At 39.8% G+C, this 22,381-nt stretch overlaps 1 protein-coding gene across 3 annotated transcripts in view; it reads left to right on the forward strand.

Annotated features, from left to right (window-relative positions):
- The window catches only part of CARMIL1 (capping protein regulator and myosin 1 linker 1), a 319,600-nt gene that overhangs the window by 190,921 nt on the left and 106,298 nt on the right, over window positions 1-22,381 (forward strand). For all 3 annotated transcript variants that reach the window (XM_024751952.1, XM_024751953.1, XM_024751954.1), the window contains exons 13-17: window positions 4,801-4,904; window positions 7,316-7,393; window positions 7,537-7,613; window positions 10,613-10,717; window positions 15,882-15,951. In XM_024751952.1, coding sequence (XP_024607720.1) covers window positions 4,801-4,904; window positions 7,316-7,393; window positions 7,537-7,613; window positions 10,613-10,717; window positions 15,882-15,951 — 434 coding nt within the window. The remainder of the gene's footprint in view (window positions 1-4,800; window positions 4,905-7,315; window positions 7,394-7,536; window positions 7,614-10,612; window positions 10,718-15,881; window positions 15,952-22,381) is intronic.

A 22,381-nucleotide genomic window follows, 5' to 3' on the forward strand; every position in this document is an offset into this window, starting at 1 on the left:
CTTCCTTCCCTCTGTTGTGTGTTTTTATATGCTTTTATTTCGCCTGGGACAACCGCAGTGTCGCACCTACAAATCTGGTGAATGACTGCTGCTCCTGGAAGATTCAGTTTCTATCCCATTTTCTCTTTGAAGCCTCTCAGACAGCCTCCTCTCACCACACCCTGTGGGACCAGATGTTCCCTTCTCTGTGTTCCATAGCACAGGAATTTGTAAGTTCCTCAGTTTTAGTGCGTCTCCCATTGTATTTTGGTTGTGTCCTAGCCTGGGAGGTTCTGGATGGTAAGGGCTTTGCCTCATTCATTGCCATGTCCCTGGCACCCAACACACTGGAAGTTCTCACTAAATGTGTCGTGGATGAGTGGGTGAAGCAAAGTGGTCCCAGAATGGTTTTCTGTCCATCTAGTCATACTTTATTCTGACCATACAGTTTCACTGAGTGATTTGAAATTGGGGGTGGTTCCATACGTCCCATGATTTTATGTGCACACATTTGTACCCACATGTTTAAGATGAAGGCATAAAAGCAACTTTCCAAAGGGAAACATTTCCCCAGGAGCCAGTGTTTTCTGTCTTGATGCCTGAAGCCATCTACAGATCTTAAAGCTAAGTGTGTGTAGTCCCTTTTTGTTATCACTCTTCTACCTCAGCAAATTAGTTTCATAAAAACCTTTTTTTTCTGATGATTATCGATGCATTACATATTTATGGTAAAGATTTAGAAGATACTGAAACGTATAAACGAGAAAGCAAAAATTACTTGTAATGCCAGTACCAAGCCATTACAAGACTGTCACTGTTGACAACTTGGTACCCATCCTTCCACACTGTTTTCTGCCTGTACATAGTTTATTTATATACATACCTACAAAAAACACTCACATGCATATATGCAATTATACTGTGCTTACTATCTCATAAGCTTCCTCCCCTGCCCCCTGTAGTAAATTGTGATCATTTATGTCAGTAAATACTTGGTCCACTTTCAAAGGCTATGCCATAGTTCAGCGTATGCAGAATGTTCCCTAATTTATTTAAATGATCTGTTGTACATTTAGATCATTTAAAATTCTTCAGTAGTGCAAAGAACACTAAAATGACTTCTATATATGGTCATGTGTTAATTTCTTCTTTAGGATAAATTCCTGTAAGTAGAATTGCTAGATCAGAGTTTGCAAACATTTTTGTTTGTTTGTTTGTTTGTTTTGCTGTATGCGGGCCTCTCACTGTTGTGGCCTCTCCCGTTGCGGAGCACAGGCTCCGGACGCGCAGGCTCAGCGGCCATGGCTCACGGGCCCAGCCGCTCCGCGGCATGTGGGATCTTCCTGGATTGGGGCACGAACCCGTGTGCCCTGTATTGGCAGGCGGACTCTCAGCCACTGCGCCACCAGGGAAGCCCAAGTGTTTGCACACATTTTTAAAAGCGTTTTCTGATATTCATTGTCGAGTTGTCCTCCAGGTATTTCATATAACCCTCTCTACACTCTCACTATCAGTAGATATTGTTCTCTGTTTTAATTGTTTATCAAGCATATGAACAAAAGTATTCTGCTATTTTAATTTTAATTTCTTCAGTTATTGCTTAAGTAGCTTTTCCTGCCTTGTTCCTTAGTCACTTGTATTTCTTTTGGAGGAAATTGCTAGTCCCCCTCCTCTGTTACTGTTCTGTTTACAGTATCAATTTTTTTCTTTATTCATTTGAATTCTCCACACATTAAAATGTTAATCATTTATTATGTGCTTCATAAGTCTAACTCTTTCTTTAGGTAGAGGTTTTTTTTGTTTTTTGTTTTTAAACTTGATTATATTTACTTGACTTAGTTGTTAATTACTATAAGACAGATAGAGGGATGCTATGATCATTGATCCTTCTGAGGGCAGGTTTGGGTTCTGAGGCACCTGAGTGCTACCCACTCACTGATGCCCTGTCCCTTCCAGTGTGATGAGAGTGGGCAGATTCCCTAGGCAGAGCTGGGTTCCTCAACTTCCTTGTGAATCGGGACAGCCCCACATGCCCTATACCCTTCACAAATAAAGATCAACACCTTTATCTCTTCTCTTCAATAAAACGTGTTTGAGGATTAATATTGTTTTATAACATGTGACCCAAAGAATTTTAAGTTGCCCTTCCTAAGATGTATATCTTGAAATGTTGTTTTTTAAAAAAAAATCGATTTCTTAAAGGTTTTCAGTATTCTTGCAGACTGTCACAAAGGATCTGAAAGGTTTTGCAGGTTCAGAATAACTCAGATTAAATTGTAGTTTTAAGCTTTTGCTGAATTTGACTCACATTTATATTTTCGTCCCATGAAAACGTTTATATTCATGGCTCATAATTCAAGACAGATTTTTTTTTTAAATCTGCCCATGACATCCACACTGTCTGCAAATATCCTTTCTCTTCCTCAGATGTTAGCTAAGTGATAGTTTTCTGGATTTCTAGTAAATGTCCTGCTGGTTGCCAGATTATGTCAATGCAGGGCCATCTGGTACCACCTTTTTCCAGCTGTAAACACTCCAATAATAAATATGAAGAATGGTCAAAATCACTAGACAACCAGAATCGACGATAGCATGAAGATCTGTGCATACTTTGGGTTGGAAGAGCCCTGATTTTTTCCATCCTACATTTTTGTGATTTCCTGCTATTAGTGCGTTATTAACACAGGCCTCATGTGGATGTAGGCTCCAGAGGTGGGGGAGGAAATCCTTCATTCTGTTTCAGTAGCTTGAAGCTGATCATGATAACATGATTCTCTCCCAGTTCTATTCAAATGTTGGCCAACTGCCAAGCGCCCACGCTTGGCAAGGAGCGTTTTGCTGTCAAGGCTAATTTCACCTTCTAATCTCGGAATTTATTTATTGAGTTTTGTTATACCCCACTAGGGACATAATTTTTAAAAATGATTTTCTGGATGAGAGTCTGATATTTTCCACAGGTTTTGGACTCGATTATTCCATTTCAAAATACATTGATGTTACCAATAACAGGGCAAACTGAAGGAAGCTGGTCATTTAAGCAATCATAGAAGTTGCCTCCAGAAATTAACCTTTTCTATGGGCCATTGCAAGTTCCTTTTATCTAACACAGTTAATCAAACCTCTGCCTCCTTCACTGCAAAGCTCTTGTCTCTTACCTCTTTGATAGTATTGACGTCGCTTGATTATTCAACTGTCTGGGTCTCCCACTGGACTGGCTTTGAGAGGGTGAAAGAGTATCCCCTGGGTCTCAGAAGCCCATGCCTGGTATACAGTAGGCCTTAAATAAAGATTTGTTGTATTGAATAAATACTCCTCGTGTAGCACTGGCTTTTCATCCTGGAATTTATTTAGCTTCTTTCGTGGTGGTCTTTGAACTTTTTGAGGGCAAAGAATGGGTCTTATTTACACGTATCTCCCGAATCCCCAGCATTTGATAAGCACGTTATGAGCGCTTAATAAATGTTGAGTTGATGGCCAAGAAATTCTTCCATGTACTTAAGTAAAACATTTTCCCCTCTCTGCCTCTGAGTCTTCTCTACAAACCCAAATGGACACTCACCATCAAGAAATGGCTCAGTAGCCTTTATTGGACACACACTGGAGTTGGTTCTCTGTAACTCTCCAAAGCTGAAGGATGAGGTAGTAATCCCTCCGTGAGTGCCATGCACCAAACATTCTAAACGTGGAGCAGAGTACTTGTAACCCTCAGCTTTTTTTTTTTTCTTGGAGTGCCTCCTTGGGTCCTGCAGCCGTGACCAGTTCTGGCCTGACCCTCGCCCCTTATCCTGAGGAAGGCTCTGTCCATGTGCAGGCAAAAACCCCGTTCCCTGTTTCCCTTTCGGGTGGTTAAGATAGGCTGGGATTTTCACGAAGAATTTTACTGAAAAACAAGAAAAACAATGATTTATGAAAGTATACCCACCTTAGAAATAGCCATATTTCCAAAATATACGATTTAGAACCATGGACTTTCAGTAGAAACATGAAGAGCTTTGCAGTGTCCATATCCCAGTTATCTGAAGGATAATCATCAGTGATAATTGTGTGTATTGACCTCTTTGAATCCCAGGGAGGGACCAGCCTCTTCTGGGCTCCCATTTTGAAGTGACCTGGTGAAAATCTACCCACCACAAGTTCCTGACTAACAGGCCTGTTTCAATTCCTGTTACCCACAGATAGTAGACCATACGTCTCTCTGCACGGAATAATCTTACCCTCCTCATGTGTTCATTCTTTGTTTTTTGAGGTGGTATTTATCAGTTTATTTCAGTTGACTTTAACTTGAACCATTTATGTTATGTATATAAATAGTGTGTACATGTCATTAGCTCTTTGTAAAGTCCATTTCAATCTAAATTTTGCCTTGAGTGTAATATGTTAAGTAGAGCAGTGCATTCCTGTATTAACTTCCAAGTACTTTCAGTAGCCTAAAGTATCTGAATTTGCATCTGCATGCTTTCAATACTGTACATTAAGGCAAGAACCACCTGGCAGGATTGAGAGAAGGACGAAAATGCCCAGTTAGACTGCTTGCATCATTTTAAGACTTCAAAGTAAAATCCTTTCCCTCCACATCATTAGAAGTAGAGCAAAATGAAGCTGATTCTGTTTCTTTCTCCTACTCAGTGAGTTGGTCGTGTCTGTGACTAACCTGTTCTTCCTGTCAAAAGACCATCCTAGAGCTGCCTTTTGGGGACAGGGCTTATGGTTAACCTCAGTCCTGCAGGTTGATGGGGCTGCTAGACCGTTTAAAGAAACTCACAAACCTCATTTTTTGGTTCCTGGAGTGGAAACTGAGCCTGGATCTCATCAATGTTGCAGGGGTGAATAGCCTTTCTCAGTCACTCAGTGCCAACCTGTTGACCGCCACCACTCTTAACCATCTGGACCTCTCAGGGAACATCCTTCGCGGAGATGACCTCTCGGTAGGTTTTCTTTTCCTTACTGCCATCTTCAAAGAAGCTGTACTTACTAACCCTGGAATGATTTCGAAACATATTTCCCCACATCTCCCTTTATCATGACACCTTCAAATCATTTAGTCATGAGCTTATGAAGAGTTTTAGAGAAATGTTCCAGAGCCTTCCTTTACTAAATGTAGCCTATTCTAGAGATTTTATCCCCCCTCACTTAAGACTGTTGAAGTTTAAATTCTTTTTGGAAATACTTTTTCTGAAGGAATTTTTTTCTCCACTTCAAAACATTATTGCACCTGTTAAAATTGCCTGATAAGAAAGATTGGAAACATAAAATGAATTATTTCATCATTAAATAATTGTTAAGAAGACTGGTGGCTTTTTAAAAACATAGTTTGTGATGGAAAGGGGGATATTGGGATGAACTTCAGTCCCATATTCCATGATCACAGTAGAGAGGGGGAGGGTTAGGAGTCAGCTGGGGCCACTCCTGAACGTTTGAGTGTGAAGGCAAGAAGTTTCCCCTCAACTATAACAAGATTTTTCATGCAGCTGAATCAGTAATATAAATGTTTGGCAGATCTTATTGATACAGTGAATTAGGTATGATCTCATTGCCAGATGGGGTGAATAGTCCCCTCTAGTCACAGGATAGAATTTAGAAGAAATGCTCCCTTACCAATGGGGTGGGACCCACAGCACATGGACCTCTTCAAAGGACCTTAATTTACATTCCATTGCTTTATGGGAGTGAAAAACGCTGTGACATGTATTCTCATTTCTCTTCTGTTTTCCTTTCCCTGTAAGACAGGGAATGTTGCCACAGCCCTCTTCGTAGTTATTTTCCTCTCCCTTACACTTGAACTCATTAACATAATATTAGTACTTGCTTCCTGGTGTGCCATGACTTTTTCAGTGTGTTGTCCAATTGTGGTTGTCACTTTCACTGATGATTCATAAATCTGCTCCTCCCAAGATGAAACAAGGAGTCCGATGTGAAACCACCAAAACATTACAGTGACAAACTAGCAGAATAGAGAGAAAGGTAAAAGAAGAGCTTGAAGATTAAACAAGAAGGCTGCTAACATAGGGGCATTGACAGTTACCCAAGACAGCAAAGTAGCCAGCCAGGAGTCCTGTCCCAGCTTGCCTCTGGGGAAGGGCAAGTGGAATGATGAAGCCGAGTGACAGTGGGCTTCTAGCCCCGACAGGCTGAGGTTCTGAGAGCCATTCAGCAGGTGCAGGGAGGGGCTTACCTGGCCCTGTGCTTTCCAGGAGAGCAGCCTAGCAGGGACTGCTGGAGAAGTGTTGGCCAGGTTGGGTCTTGTCACCGCTTGAGGGTGATTAGAGCTCCCCCAGCTGGTGGCCAGGAGTAAACTCACAGTGCCAGGCAAAGACAGAGAATCAGATCTTCATTAAGTCAGAACAAGATTATTTTTCTGAATCAGAACTTTTCATAATACAGTACATTGTATGTCTGGTTATTCTAAAATATTTACAGGCCAGTCTTTTGCTATTCTGAATTCCTTGGTCAAGAGGAGTTTTCTCAAGCATCTATAGCTAAGCTGCTACACTTACGAGTCTTTGCCAAGGACTAGGACCTCTCAATGTAAGCTTGTTTGTTTTTGCAAGTATCTCGTGGCATCCAGTGAAGCAAAGCAGAATTCAGCTATTTGCCTGGTGGCAGGAGCTGGGATTTGGTGGCTGTTGGTGGATGCTGGCACCACCTACTCACACAGGGCTATTAGAGAATAACAGAGTTGTTCATTTTATTGTTTTGATAGCCTTGCATGGGGATGAGGGTATAGTTTAGGCATTGTGACACTCTAGAAACTGGAGGGTCTTAGTTATAAGTGAGATTAAGAAAAAAAAAAAAACCTAATAGTGCTGTCAGGCCCTTTCTTGTTAGATTTTGGAAGTAACTAAGGATAGAAAAATTATTTTCTTGAACTGAAGAGAGTATAGCCCGAGACCACCATCCTGTGGTTCAAATTCAAATTAGTGGCTCCTTAAACACTTTCAAAAGTGATTAGCATTTTGGTAGGGTGGCTGCAATTCAGGTGGTATTTCAATCTCAGCAGTTAAAATGAATTAGCACTGTTCCAAATTGTGTCATAAAAATGGAGCTAATCAGGAAAACGGAGCCATGTGTAACAAAACGGGGGTTTGGTAGCCAGGACTCCATTTGGCCTTTCTTCAACTTAAACATACTTTAAAATATTCTTTGGGATTTTGCTCTCAGGGAAGGTAATGGAATGACAGAAAATTCTGCCACTCTCTTGGGAAGAGTAGAGGATGATCCTCAGTGGATTTGGGCAACTTGATTTTAAAATGTTAACTTAACATCGTGTGTGCATGCGCGAGTGTATGCATGTGTGTTTCTGGATCCTAACATATTTGGTTTTTGCTTTTTATTCAAGTCCATGTACAGTTTTTTGGCCCAGCCAAATGCCATTGCTCATCTGGATTTGTCCAATACAGAATGTTCCCTGGACATGGTAATATTTTTTTATATTGCTCGGGGGGGTCTCAAATATGGGGGTCCCATATTTAGATGGGAAACAATGGGCTTTCGTCCCAATAAAATATTCTCCGAGTCCTAGAAATATTTGAAAATAAGAGAGCCTTGTTTCTTTCCCAGGTCTGTGGAGCTCTTCTCCGTGGCTGCCTTCAGTATTTAGCTGTGCTCAATCTCTCCAGAACTGTCTTTTCTCACCGGTATGGATTTATTCCTGCTATCGTTCTCATCTAGGAGTGTCTTTCTCTCAGAGAAAGTTGTAGTGAGATGAAAACAGAGTGATAAAGGGTGAATGTTGCGCACGAAAGGGGATGGTCCTAAATCATTATCTATGAATATTAGACCTTGAAAGTTCAAGTTTTTATTATATCTTTTTTCCCTGCAGGACAATGTTATTATCAATAACTCCAGACTGCCTATATGAACGATGTAATAATGTACTATTTCTCATATGTGGACAGGCATTCTCTCTTAATATGGTAAAGACCCTTTTAGAAACTTCTGTGGGTGTTTCTCAATAATACACTTTGAATTAAGTATCAACTGTGTCTGGGAGATAAAGAGAATCGTCACCCCAGAGCTCATGCATTCTGATTTGTAGAAGTGGAGGGCCCGCCTGAGTACCTCACTTCTACCTTCCCGACTTAGAATTGTTTGCAAAATCAGGCAGTAGATTAGAAGCAGAAGTAGTCACACACAGCAGTGACTTAGAATGGCAGAATGCAGAAAAATTATGAAAAGTACATGGGTGATGTAACTGTGGAATTCTGGAACCATCTAGTGTATTAATACATTTCAACACTTACCATTTGTAATTATTACCACAAGTCGTAAACAATATTTTAGTCATTATATGCTCTTTAATAACATGGAGAATGGCTTAATATTAGAAATATTAGAAATATGGAGGTATTTTTATTGGTTAACTTTTTGAAAACTTTACATATTCAAAGGGATAACAGTCACTTGTTCGGAAAATTCACAATTCAGCATGCTTTATTCTACAATTATGCCTCATAGTGAGTTATTCTATATTTTAAAGTATTCTTGGTCCGTTACTTCTACAGTATGTAAATGTCTGTGATAGCAAAAATATGCCACATATACCTCAATAGGATAAGATCAGAGAGAGTAAAATGTAGGAGATAAAATGGTGGGAGAAGTTGAGAGTTTTCTAAGATACTTTATTTCAAAGGCCTTAGAGGGTATTAACTTGACCACCCAGACCACTCACGTATTTGAAGTCAGCTTATGAAGCCATGCTTTGGTGGAGCTATAATAGACTGAGGAACTGGGTTAGAAATGATATCATAGGTGATAAGGATTTTCATCTAATCAGCTCTTTTGAATTCATACTACTGTGAATTCTGTGATGACTGGTCCTAAGTAGAGCTATTAAGCTTATAGAGCTGGAATTGTGCTAACAAATTTCCTTGTCTTCCAAATGAGAGGCTGTGATTAAACTGTTTAGTACCCACTACCTTACCTAGATATAACCATAGAAAGCCCTTAGTAATTATGTAGAAATTGCTGCATTTACACTGAGTTGTGGATTGTTAGCCAGGCTGTTCATACTTTGGTTCACAGATAATTTCATAAGTGTAGCAGTCAGGATAGGTCAGGTTGTTCCAGTAACAAATGGTCCCCCCAACCCTCCACCCTCTCCACAGCTCTCAGCAACAGCAGTTTTGTGACATGTGCCTTATGGGTTAGCCACATCACTCTGGGAGGCAGAGCAGCCTCTTTCTAGTACGTTGACAGTCACATAGTGGAGGAGAAAGGATCATGGTAAAACTTGTCGCTGGAAATCACACACATCACTTCCACTCACATCCCATTGTACTTCAGGGAATACAAGGCAGGTTAATTTTTTTGTTTTTCCTGAGATTTTGGCTGCTAGCCACCCTCAATTTATTCATGTTACCAAGACCCCATTTCTGAAGTCTGCCAAAGTCTGCTCATCAGAAAAAGAATGTATATATAACTGAGTCACTTCGCTATACAACAGTAATTAACACAACATTGTAATTCACCTTTACTTCAATTATTCAATTAAAAAAAAAGAAAAAGAAAATGAACACTATATACAAGCGTCTGTCGGGGACCAGAGTTGTTTTGAAACGTCTAATATGTATTCTACCAGAATTCTCTTTCCTCTTAAGTGTATTTTTCATCCTCTTAAATAGATATTCTGGTTGCTTAGGTATTTCTTCTCAGCCTGAAATTGTCCTGTTTTAAAACCTTTTTCAAATATTGACAGGTTTCCTAGACCTCTGTACGTAAAATATTGTTGAATGTTCTGTGGTTGAATTCGACCCCTAGGACGGCCTCTGCCCTGAGAGTCTATGATTCCCACCACAGAATATGAATAACTCTCATTGAATAAGTGTTTACAATGCATCAGGCTAAGTGCTGTACTTACTCAGACCTTCCAACAATTCTGTCAGATAGAACAAAACAGACAAAGCATTCATATTCCAATTTTGACTCTGGAATCTTTTCTTAAATCCTCATAGTGTTGACTCTGTCTTCTTATTGAGTTGTATGATTTGATTCATATACTTCCCATTGGAATAGCAAGGGGACGTATTTGGAGGTTATAAGCATTTCTTTCTGGAGTTTTGTCTTTATTCTAATATTTGGCCTGAAATAATTAGATCTGTGGTGTGGATATAAGAGCCGAGTAGGATATTTGTCATGCAGGCTTCTTGCCAATCAGACTTGACATCTGGTCACAATCCCGTTGTGTCTGAGACCTGCTGCATCTGAAAACATAGCCAAACACAGGTAGTGATCCTTAACAGTCTGATGCCACCCAGTGGGAAGGCTCTTTAAATTGGTGAGAAATACGTATCTTCTTTGACTTATTTCTTAAAAATTCAAATATGGAGTTTCCTGAAGAACTAGGGGGTGGAACACAATGAGTTCTTTGGCTACAAAGACTAGGAATCAAATGTTTTCAAGACTTAATGACATTTCTTAACCTCTCCTACATAATTTTCAAAAGTACACTGAATTAATTTATTTAACTTCCAGACATTTTGTTTCTTTTTACCTTTAACTTTCTACTGAAACACAACCAGTTCATGGATTATGTCACAGTGTTTGAATTTACCGATGAATAATTGTGCCAGTTTGGAAGTGGGGTGCAGAGATGGAAGTTTAACTGCATGTAAGACTCTCATGTTTTGTTTTTCAGGAAAGGAAAAGAAGTACCCCCATCTTTCAAGCAGTTTTTTAGTAGTTCTCTGGCTCTGATGCAAATCAACCTTTCAGGCACAAAACTGTCTCCTGAGCCCTTAAAGTGAGTGGTGAATTCATTTTCTCCAGAGCTTTTTAAAGTTCAATTTGTTATTAGGAATGTGCTTGAGGGAAGGGAAAAAGACGTACAATCCTTAGACGTACGTCTAAGACAGACAAGGCCGATAAAAATGCCTTTTTACTTTGGGTCACAAAGGAAGTCAAATTCTTTCTGAGTACATTGTACGCTGTTGGTATTATTGCATCTTCTATGAAAAAAAAATCTTCCTTTGGTTTGTGACATTGGCAGTAGTCACTGATCTATAAAAGTTGTGTTTCTGGGTACCATCACCTTTCTTTTGACCTCTGTTCAGTCCATTTTAGGTATATTCTTGTGTGCATTTTAAAATCTCTTCTCAATATTTCTACTAACAGTAATAAGCAAAGGCTATACACATGTGTACAACAGAAACAATTTTTAGGTGCTTTGTTTTCTGAATCACCTAGGTATCTATTTGTTTGGTATTTTTACTTGGCAGGAAACTTATGGGTTAATATCCTTAGTGTAGGTGTCATGGTAAAGTTGAACTTTTTAGAATAATTTGTTATCCTTGAATTTCTTTTCACCATTGCCAGAAATAATCAAAAGGACTATAGAATCTAATTCTGAGTCAAAAGAACATTTTCAAGTGGTTATGAATATCTACGTTGTCAGGTGTGTTCACACGTATGCACAGATTTCTCCTTTCCTCAGCTGACATGTAAATCAGCATTCAATTTGTTCCCTTGCAATTTGTATGAAATGTTAAAATCAATGTCTGCTATTCGTTCTACTAGAAAATTAATCATCTAATTTGTAAATTGCCTTTTCTTTTCTTTTTGAGAGGTGTGAAATTCTTGATTAGTTTTCTACAAAGTACCATATGACTAAAACAATGGATGCCTTTAAGAAGAGTTGATCCACCCGTGCAAAAAAAAAAATCCTGGGCTTCCCTGGTGGCTTAGTGGTTGGGAGTCCGCCTGTCGATGCAGGGGACACGGGTTCGTGCTCCGGTCCGGGGGGATCCCACGTGCCGCGGAGCGGCTGGGCAATGTTATAGCGGCCTGTTTTTAAAAAAAAAGAGGAAGAATTGAATCTTTGTAATAGAAATCTCTAAATATAACAGCTGCAAATTGTAAAAACATGATTAGGCTGTCTGTATGGATGTTAATAAAGCTATCAGCATCAATATTCTAAAGGGGATCCATTATAATTTAACCACATTCATTCAACTGATATTTATTGAGCATTTATAACAGACTAGATGCCAGGAAGGCACTGAGTAGAAAGCAAAACCAGACTTGCTTTTATCACATCGTATCAGCGGGAGATTAGCATATTCAAAGTAGTTTTAGTGATAGGCACATGGTATACTAATTCAGTGTTGCTGGTTCCTGTAAAATATAGAGTAGTTCTTCATTGATCAGTACAATTGATTTTATAGAATAATCCTCACCACAACAACGCTGGATTTACTGTACTTTATTACAGGTCAGTGTTAAATCTTGTGACCTGTTGTTATTTATGTTAATGTTTAATAATAAATCAGTACTGGCAGACCTCGGAGATGTTGTGGGTTTGGTTCCAGATCACTGCAATAAAGTGAATATTGCAATAAAGCGAGTCACACGAATTTGGGGGTTTCCCAGTGCATTTAAAAGTTATGTTTACACTATAGTGTAGTTTATTAAGTGTGCAAATAGCATTATGTCCAAAAAAATGTACATATCTTAAATAAAAAACACTTTATTGCTCAACAGTGCTAACCATCATCTGAGCCATCAGCGACTCGTAATCTTTTTGCTGGTGGAGGGTTTGAAATATTGTGAGAATTGCCAAAATGTGACACAGAGACACGAAGTGAGCAAATGCTGTTGTAAAAGTGGCACCAATAGACTTGCTTCATGTGAATTGCCGTAAACCTTCAATTTGTAAAAACACGCAATATCTGTGACATGTAATACGATGAGGTATGCCCGTAGTCTCTTCAGGTCTGTGTTTTGCTCAGTAAAAATTTTAATATGAGGAAAAAGGCTTCATGGCCAAAGATTCTGTAAACAAAATTCTGGATGTACATTTAATGTGATACTATAATTTGAAAAGATATAACAAAACTGAGGTGCTTGGGTTTGCCTGTGAGGGGGTGAGGATGGAAAGGAACTTGCCAAGCACTGCCCTAAGTTAGACACACAACTGGCTGCTTACCCACAAACTGTCACGTGCAGTGTTGACAACAGCCGTGGGAAGGTATCATTATCCCTATTTTACAGCTGAGGAAATGGAAGCTCACAGAAGCTAAGTAATTTGTGAAAACTCACTGCCATCGCAGCTTGGGTTTTCTGGGAAGCCAAGTCAGAGATGGAGATTAGCATGTAGGATGTTTATTAGGAAGTGCTCTTGCGATCCCACCTGTGGATGGGGAGCAGGAAGAAAGCAGGATGGGACAGAGGGCAAGTTGAACTGAGGCTATCACAGTGAAGACCTCAGCCAACCCGATGGGAGCTTTGTTGCTAGAATGTCCCTGAGCTGGGCGACGAGGCTGGGCCCGTATACCCCTGTGTTGATCAGTCCTTGCATACAGGCTGCCCCAGAAGCAGATGTGACTTTGGGCGAGGCACTTGTCTTGGGCTGAGGCAGACCCCAAAGAGGACCGACAGCTGAGGGGGCTCTGGGAGGCACATTGCAGAGTCCACTGCTGTCAGCCAGCGGACACTGGCTCAATCCTGTTCCTAAACCCACGTTGTATCCCCAAGCACCAAGAGGGGCAGAAGGAGGCCCTCATTTCTTAAAGGGAGATCAGTAGCCGTAAGAGAGAAAGCTAAAGAAATGCAACTTCTCTTGATGGAATTGCTTATTTCATAATTGTGTTTTTCCTTGGAGGCTCTTTTCTGTCCACATTAAAGTATTTCAGGGCTTTTTAAGAACATGGTGACGCTGCCAGAGCCGTGGAGATGACATACAAATTCTTCTGTTAGACCTACTAGAGAAAGGACTTGAGGATATGGGGAGGGGGAAGGGTGAGCTGTGACAAAGCGAGAGAGAGGCATGGACATATATACACTACCAAAGTAAGGGAGATAGCTAGTGGGAAGCAGCCGCATAGCACAGGGAGATCAGCTCAGTGCTTTGTGACCGCCTGGAGGGGTGGGATAGGGAGGGTGGGAGGGAGGGAGACGCAAGAGGGATGAGATATGGGAACATATGTACATGTATAACTGATTCACTTTGTTATAAAGCAGAAACAAACAAACAAAAAAATTCTTCTGTTAGTCAGTTTGGCGCTAATGATTGAGGACCGAGAGGATGGCGATGTGAAGGCAGTTCACTCTGGGTTAAAATAAACAACACACCTTGTGATGGAGTTTTCCCCCAGAGCCTGCGATGCTTTGTTGTAGTTGTTCTGTTTTGTTTTACTAGGGACAGTTTCTGTGGGTTATTTATATTTGTCTCATGAGTCGTTACCTCTTAATCATTGGCCTTCTGTAGTTAAGTATCTTAAAGGACACCATTTATTTCCTTGTCCTTAACCTACTCGTCAGAATAGTAGGAGGAGTTTTCCCTCCATCTAAGCATTATACAAATACAGTGTTAAAATATGTGGCTAAGTCCTAGAAACTGAAAACTTAGAAATGTAGGGACCTCTTTGGTAATGTCCTGACTCTCCCATTTTGCTGATGAGAACCTGAGACACAGAGAGGAAAAGTGATGTCCTTCAGGCTACCCAATGCTCAGTAACAGAATCAGGACTTGAGGACCGGCCTTTTGGTTCTTAGTACCAATAGCTTTCAGTAGCTCAATACTGCCCCCAAGAAAGAAAGGGCGAAAAGGCACTTTTTAGGAAAAGAGAAACTCTTGAATAATTACTTGAACAGAGGCACACACACAGATGAGACATGCCCAACCTTTTTCATAGGATAGTGTTTTAGAAGAGAGGACAGTGAACTGGATTAAAGGAACGAAGATACACGCAGTCCCCTTGACCTTCTTACCCACAGGGTAAGCTGTTTTCGCAGCTGGGAACAGCCAAGTTCCTGCACTCTGCCCACCTCGGGGATTCTCTCTCAGTGGATGAGACCAGAGAATCACTGGATGGAGGAAAATCTCAGAGACTTTGGCATGAAGTAATTCCCTACTTTCCCACCTCCCCCTTCCCCTGGGGTATTTTTGGAGTCTGCTAGTAGAGGTGCCTTTCCTGGGAACATTGAGAACAGGTAGTCACCCCCAGGTGACAGTTGCCTTGGTTCTACTCTCTAGTATTTACAACTGTCTGCCTTGCATTATGGTTATTTGCACACATATTTGTTTCCTCTGCTTGAGATTGGCAACCCTCTCATACTCATCTTTGTACTTCTCACAGGGCCTAGTTGAGAGTCTCTTTTCCTTTCGGTGTAATTAATGGATGTGGGTGCATGTATGAAATTTTTGTTTCAAGCCTGTTCAGTGGTGGTGGATTTTATAGGACTGACTTGTAAAAGTAGAGTTAATTTATTCTCTTACATGTGAGATCCATATGATGAGTCCAGTCTCTTCCATAAGCAGATAAGAAAAATCCTTTGCAGAGTGGTGATGGTGTTTATCCTGTGACCAGCTAGTAGTTGGATAGACAGGCAGGATCCTGCACTCAAACTCAAGACTAGTACCTTATCTTCCATGCTGTACACCCTTACCCATCCCACCTCTGCAAGTCCTTTAACAAACTCATCTAGATATGATTTCACATCCCGGAATACTCTAGAGCCTGCCTTCCCCCATTAACATAACCCTTAGGGAAAACTAGCTTTACTTTGCTATTCTAATAACAATTGCCTAATAATATTCTAAACATTATTAAAGGTGTTCTCAAGCAGATGCAAGGGGCAGTTTATTTGTGATGAACACAATTTAATTTCAGTGTGCAATTAGGAGCACTGTTGGTTTATTTCCTTAGGAATTAGCAACCCTGTCGGGTTTCGCATTTATGAGGGACCTGCTCTGTGTCAAACAGAAGAGTGTTTCCCTGTCATTTTTGTCCCTACTCTTGGTGGGCGGAAATGCAGTTGGCATTTTAAAAAGTGAGACGCTGCTTGGTGCTTGACCTATGATTCAGAAAAGGCCTTCTTCTTTCTCTGGGTTTTGTTCAGTGTGCTTACACATTTTTAGAGCAACAAGTGGAATTTTTATCTAAAGTGTGTGTGTTTCCTCCCCTCAGAGCGCTGTTATTGGGCCTGGCTTGTAATCATAACTTGAAGAGAGTTTCTCTTGATCTCAGCAACTGTGAGGTAAGAACACCTTTAGATGATGCACTAGAATAGATAATAGCCTGAAAATTGCTTTGTCTTTTTCCTGGAAACAGTGGGATACTGTGATTCCAGACGGTATACAAGGAGCAGAATAACACACTTTATAGAAATTTCTGATGTTCTGTATATTGCGAGTTTTATCTACAGACAGCCACGGAACACCATTCAGAAAGCAGTCAAATGTGCTTTTAATGACTTTTCTTTTTCTCCCCTTCTTCCTGCCAGTTGCTTAAGTCTTTTATGATGAAACTTGGAGATATCAAGCCTTAAACTAGCTTTACCATCAGGAAAATTGTACCATACAGCCTTCCTTGCAGGGGCCAAGATGTGTACAGCCTAACTTGGATTTGGAGAGTGTGAAAGGGAAGATCTTTGTCATTAATTTTGCTTTTTTATATCTTCATTTTAAAGCAGGAAAATTAAGATGCTTCTCAAAATTATAGTAACTACAAGCAGTTTCTATCAAAGTACACACAGAAGAATTGAGACTAAAAGCTTCTACATTTTAGAGGGTACCTGAACTTTTTCGCTATCTTGAAACTTTGTTTGTGTGGAGATTAGTAAGATTAGTAAGTTTGTGTGGAGATTAGTAAGAAAATACCCGGGTACAAACTATCCAGCCTCTTTAGAGCCTGACTTTACCCACCATGTCAAACTTGGTGCCTTTTCTCAGGGCTGGAGGTGGGAGTTTATTCATTCCTATTCTTGGGCCTTTATACCCACTCTTCTCTCTTTCTGGACCACTCCTGCCATGTCCCTCTTTTTCCCCAAGGCCTCCCTCTCTTTGAGGATCTAGTTCAGGTGCTGTCTCCTCTGTACCTGCATCAGATTCCTACTGTTTGATCTGAGTTTGGCCATGACTAGCTATGCAATCCTGGGTGAATTACTTGATAGTGTTACATCTCAATTTCTGCATTTGCAAAAAGGAAACAACATTAGTGCCTCTCCTAGTAGGTTGTTATGAGGTTTAAAAGAGCTCTTCTTTGAAATGTGATGCTTAGATCGTCCGGTACCTATACAGGTTGTTCCCTATTGTTGCTTATCTGTCTGTACGTTTCTTCCCTGACTGCTTCAGCACTTTGTGGTCTTATTTTTTTCCTAATTGTCTAGTACTTAATGACAGTGACATGCATTTGGACACTGAACCACGTGTGGTGCCTTGCACAATTATTAAATTGGCTCCTGTATGCTTTCCCAGCTGGGTTGTGGCTTTATGGAAGGCAGTATTTGTGTCTTACTTTGCTTTGTGTTTCCTTTAGCCACTAACAAAATGCTGAGCAGTAAGCCAACACTAAATATTGAAGATTAATGCTTTACCTCTCTGAAAACTCTAGAAACTGACAAGTCTGAAATCAGCCATATAAATTGTTAGTGCAGGATTTTTTTTATTAATTTTGAGCTGGGGTGAACGCCAACTGTGTGTGATTTACTAGTCTTTTTGTTTGTTGGGGGGAGTGGGGGGAAGGGAAAATCCTAAAAACCTAACCTGGCATTGTGAAATTTTCATGTACAAATTAATGCTCTTTCATTTATAAAGACAGACCGTAAAACAGAAACTAGCTCTGGTAATATGAATTAATTATTTGTTTACCAGCACTTAATATTAAGGGCATGCCAATAATAAAAATTCCTTATGAGGGAAGGCATAAGACGAATGAGGATAGAAAGGGTTATTCTATTAAAAAAGCAAGTTGGTATAACCTTGATTGCTGTTAGATCAAAATACTGAATTAGCAATAACCCATATGCTTTACTATCCTGATTAAGGATCATGATTGTGACCAATATAACATCATTCATTTAATTCTGTAATCAAAACTGGAATGGACATAAGTGATCATCTGATTCTCATGCTTATTGATGAGGAAACTGAGGTCTAAAGAAGCTGAAATAATCCAGCTCACTAATGGCAGAGTCATAATCAAAGTATGCTCTCCCGATTGTTGTTAATACTAGTAATTATTAGAATATCATACAATTAGACATTTTCTCCTCAAATAAGTTGATAGGTACCATATGCCCAAAGAACACTGTGTTAGATTGTCACAGAGCTTCTTTTTTAAACTCCTTTGTGATCCTATTCAGAATAACTTTCAGAGACAGTTATATTCGGTGAACCATATAAAACTGACATTTTTGTGGGTCAAAAATGGCAGACAACTATGGAGAACAGTATGGAGGTTCCTTAAAAAACTAAATATAGAACTACCATATGACCCAGCAATCCCACTACTGGGCATATACCCTGAGAAACCCATAATTCAAAAAGAGTCATGTACCACAATGTTCACTGCGGCACTATTTACAATAGCCAGGACATGGAAGCAACCTGAGTGTCCATCGACATATACAATGGAATATTACTCAGCCATAAAAATAAACGAAATTGAGTTATTTGTAGTGAGGTGGGTGGACCTAGAGTCTGTCATAGAGAGTGAAGTAAGTCAGAGAAAAACAAATGCCACATGCTAACACATATATATGGAATCTAAAAAAAAAAAAAGGTTCTGAAGAATCTAGGGGCAGGACAGGAATAAAGATTCAGACGTAGAGAATGGACTTGAGGACACGGGGAGGGGGAAGGGTAAGCTAGGACGAAATGAGAGAGTGGCATGGACATATATACACTACCAAATGTAAAATAGATAGCTAGTGGGAAGCAGCCACAGAGCACAGGGAGATCAGCTCGGTGCTTTGTGACCACCTAGAGGGGTGGGATAGGGAGGGTGGGAGGGAGACGCAAGAGGGAGGAGATATGGGGATATATGTATATGTATAGCTGATTCACTTTGTTATAAAGCAGAAACTAACACACCATTGTAAAGCAATTATGCTCCAATAAAGATGTTAAAAAAAATATTTTACACAGATGGAAGAAAAAAATGGCAGACTATTGGCAGTTTCATATGGATCCATCAAATGCTAGTAGACTTTTTCCTTTATAATTTTTCTTAAGAAAGCAGGAATCCAGATCAAATTCTGATGGTAGGATTGACCATTATTGTGATGATAATTCCAACTTCATTTTGGCCATTCATTTATGAATTATATGATAAAATGATACTGCTGAGATGGGGACCCGTTAATACTACCTTAGTGCCATGTTCCACCATCTTACAGCTTGAAGCACAGTACTGGTGACCACGTTTATTAAGTCACACATTGTATTGCTGCTCATAAAAATTAATGAAACACAAAATTATTTTTGTAAACTAAGGTGTCTTGTGACATTTTTCTTCTTAAAGCTAGATGTCCAAGTTTAACTAGGTTTCACTTTGCTCATCTCCATGATACAGTAAACCTCTTTCCTATAAAGGTACTAGAAGTTACAGTATTTTCTGTTTAGAATGCTTGGCACTTAGAGTATTAACTCCTCCTTAAATCATTCATTGCTTCAGAATTTATGTAGTGCTCTTGGAAAAAAGCGTTCACTAACTTGGAAGTTTAAAATTATGCATATGTGAATTTTTTCTGTTCATTCTCTATTTACCCACAGTAGACACAGCCTTCTTTACTCTTATTATCATGCCAGTCAAAACCATGGAAGAATTCATCACTTAATGATGAATAAAAAGAAACTGATGATCAGATAAATGCCCCCACCTGTGGTGGGTTGGGGGGAAAGAAGCTTCACCCTGATGCCATAATCATCTCGGGAAGTCATTTCTACAGGGGTGGCTTACTCAAGGTGAGGGACCGACAGACCTAAAAGGTCAAATGTCTGTTGTATAATACTGGGGAGTTTCAGATGTGGGCACTGTATGAGTTCAGTGCCCCCTACAGATGCCTCTAAGTACAATAGTCTACCCAAACCATGGAAGCAAAGAACAAATGTGAAATACGTTGAAAATTTTTTTCATATTTATAAATAGATTACTTATTTTATTATAAAACAGCTGCTCTCCACTGATTAAAATTAGGTTTATATGGGTGTCATAGAAAGTAAACGACCATCATCTAAAATCATGGTTGAGTTTATTTGGAGGAGAGAGACTGTAACCTTGAAACAGGAATTAAAAGTGTCTAGACAGGAAACTTAGAATAACTTTCCTTAAGCAAATTATTTTGTTTTTACCATTTACTGATTCCTTCACTCTTCACGTTTACCTTTCTTGGTGCGTTATCCTTCAGTACTGCCCTGAAAGAGGCATTTCACATTCATCAGTTTGAATGAGAGAGATTTACACTTCATGCTATTAAAGAAAAAAGTGTCATGCAGTGACATGTTGCTTTCCTACAACACAAACATCCTTGATATCTAGAAACTTCAATCCAAAATTTGGGGCTGTAATCTTTTGCTCTGTGAGGGCTCAGCTAGTCAGTGCTGAAATTAACCTTTCATTTACAGATAACTTCTCTACTTAGAGAAAAAACTTACCTGTTTCACATTAATTATGTTATCATTTAATTTTCTTGGTCTTTTAGTATCAGAAAAGTTTTCTTTGAGAAGAATAAGAAAATGACTCCAAGTAGTCACGGAAGGAAAGAGAGTATCATAGCAAACAAAGGGTGGGCACTTTGGAATCCAAGAGGTTCCCTTCTTTCAGCCCTCATTTTTCGCCTGTGGAATGGGGATTATACAGTCATCCCTCAGTATCTGCTGGGGATGGGTTCAGGGAGCTCCGACAGATATCAAAATGCACAGATGCGCAAGTCCCCCGTGTAATATAGTGGAGTACAATAAACACAGTTGGCTTCCATATCTGCAGGTTTTGCATCTGCTTATTCAACCAACCTAGGACTGAAATTCCACAGAGGGCCGACTGTAATAGTTTGCTGAGATAGCATTTGGCACAATGCCAAGCCTAGGGTAACTACCTTTATGAAACCATTTTAAAAAAATCACCTTCAAAGTTGTTTTAAATCTCTCAGGAATAATTAGTCTCATCAGTTTATAGGCACACCTGGTTTTGGACACAAAACAGCATTACCCTCTACGGCCAGGCTCTGAATGGCCTGTGGCTGATCCCAACTCACTCTCAAAGCGTAAGGACTTAGCATCTGTGCAGATGTTCAGAGAAATGTGTGTGTTCCCTTGTTCTCAAGGTTAGTTCCAAAACAAGAGTTTCAAAACTCTTTTATATATGGTGATAGTGATGTTGACATTCATATGCATTCTCCCCGTGTACCCCTCTGCCTGAAAGGAGGCAGTGGGTGTATGCATCCTGGCTTGTGTTTAGAAATCTTATTACTTCATAGTCATACTTCAGGGGAAGAATAAGTCAGTGCTGGGACTGAATTCTTCAAGCTTAATCTCCTTCCGGGTGAGAGAGGAAAATCTCTGATACTTCAGAGAAGACGTAAAGGCTAGCCATAACTGAGGAGTTGTTGCAGTCTGGATGTGGGAGCTGGTTCTTTTAAGGAGAAATTTACCTGCACATTATGCCATATTCATTGCAATGTGCTTTGATGATGAGTAGAAAAAAGAGCATCAGATATTAAAATTTGTAACGAGTAGGACATTGCAGCAAGTCACTAGTAACTTTTCAGACAATTCCACTCGATTTGATAGTCATTCAGCCAGCTTTGAGGTGAGAAGGCGGGTTTGCTTGTGTGTGTTGAGCATCATCGTTGCTGTACCCCTTGCTATCACTTTCCTATTAGGCTGAGTGTGGAATGCAAAATGGAAAATGTTTCACCACAGGATGGACATAAGCAATATAATTCATGCAACTATTTGGAAATGCAAGTATTTCCATTCTCTTGGAAATGACAGTATATATATAGTTGACCCTTGAATAACACGGGTTTGAACTGCATGGGTCCACTTACACGTGGATTTCTTTTCACTAAATACCTCCTATAGTACTACATCGTGGTTGGTTGAATCTGCACGTGGGGAAGGAACCACGGATACTGAGGGCCAACTGTAAAGTTATACTTGGATTTCTGATTGTGTGGAGGGTTGGCCCCCCCAACTCCCCTCACCCCAGAGGTGTTCAAGGGTCAATTGTATTATATATCTTTCTTGGGTTCTAAATTACCTTTTGGCATCAAATCCTGCTAGCGAGGATATGTTGGGAACTGGATCACGTCAAACCATTTTCTGTTCTTGGATTATCTTACGGTATTCAGTTTCATGTGAGAAAATTTCCCAGGATGGAAATTATTTTTTCATTAAAAATGGAACCCCTATAGAGGACAAGTGATAAATAGGGAGGTTATTTTATATTTAAACCTGTAATATTTGCCGCCTCTTTTTAAATGGCAAGTGCTCTTGAGGAAGGAAAATGAATTATTAAAAGTTCTCTAGATTTTAGTTTCCTTGTTTCTGTACCCATTATGGATGTTTTTGTATTAGATAGAACTATTCACTTATAGAACTATGAGTAACAGCTGAAATATTCCACCTTCCTTGAGCGAGACCACACTTCTCTCTTGAAAGAAATGTGATTTTATTTTTAACATT

This window comes from Neophocaena asiaeorientalis, unplaced genomic scaffold (genome assembly GCF_003031525.2).
Source record: "Neophocaena asiaeorientalis asiaeorientalis breed wild unplaced genomic scaffold, Neophocaena_asiaeorientalis_V1.1 scaffold165, whole genome shotgun sequence".
NCBI lineage: Eukaryota > Metazoa > Chordata > Mammalia > Artiodactyla > Phocoenidae > Neophocaena > Neophocaena asiaeorientalis.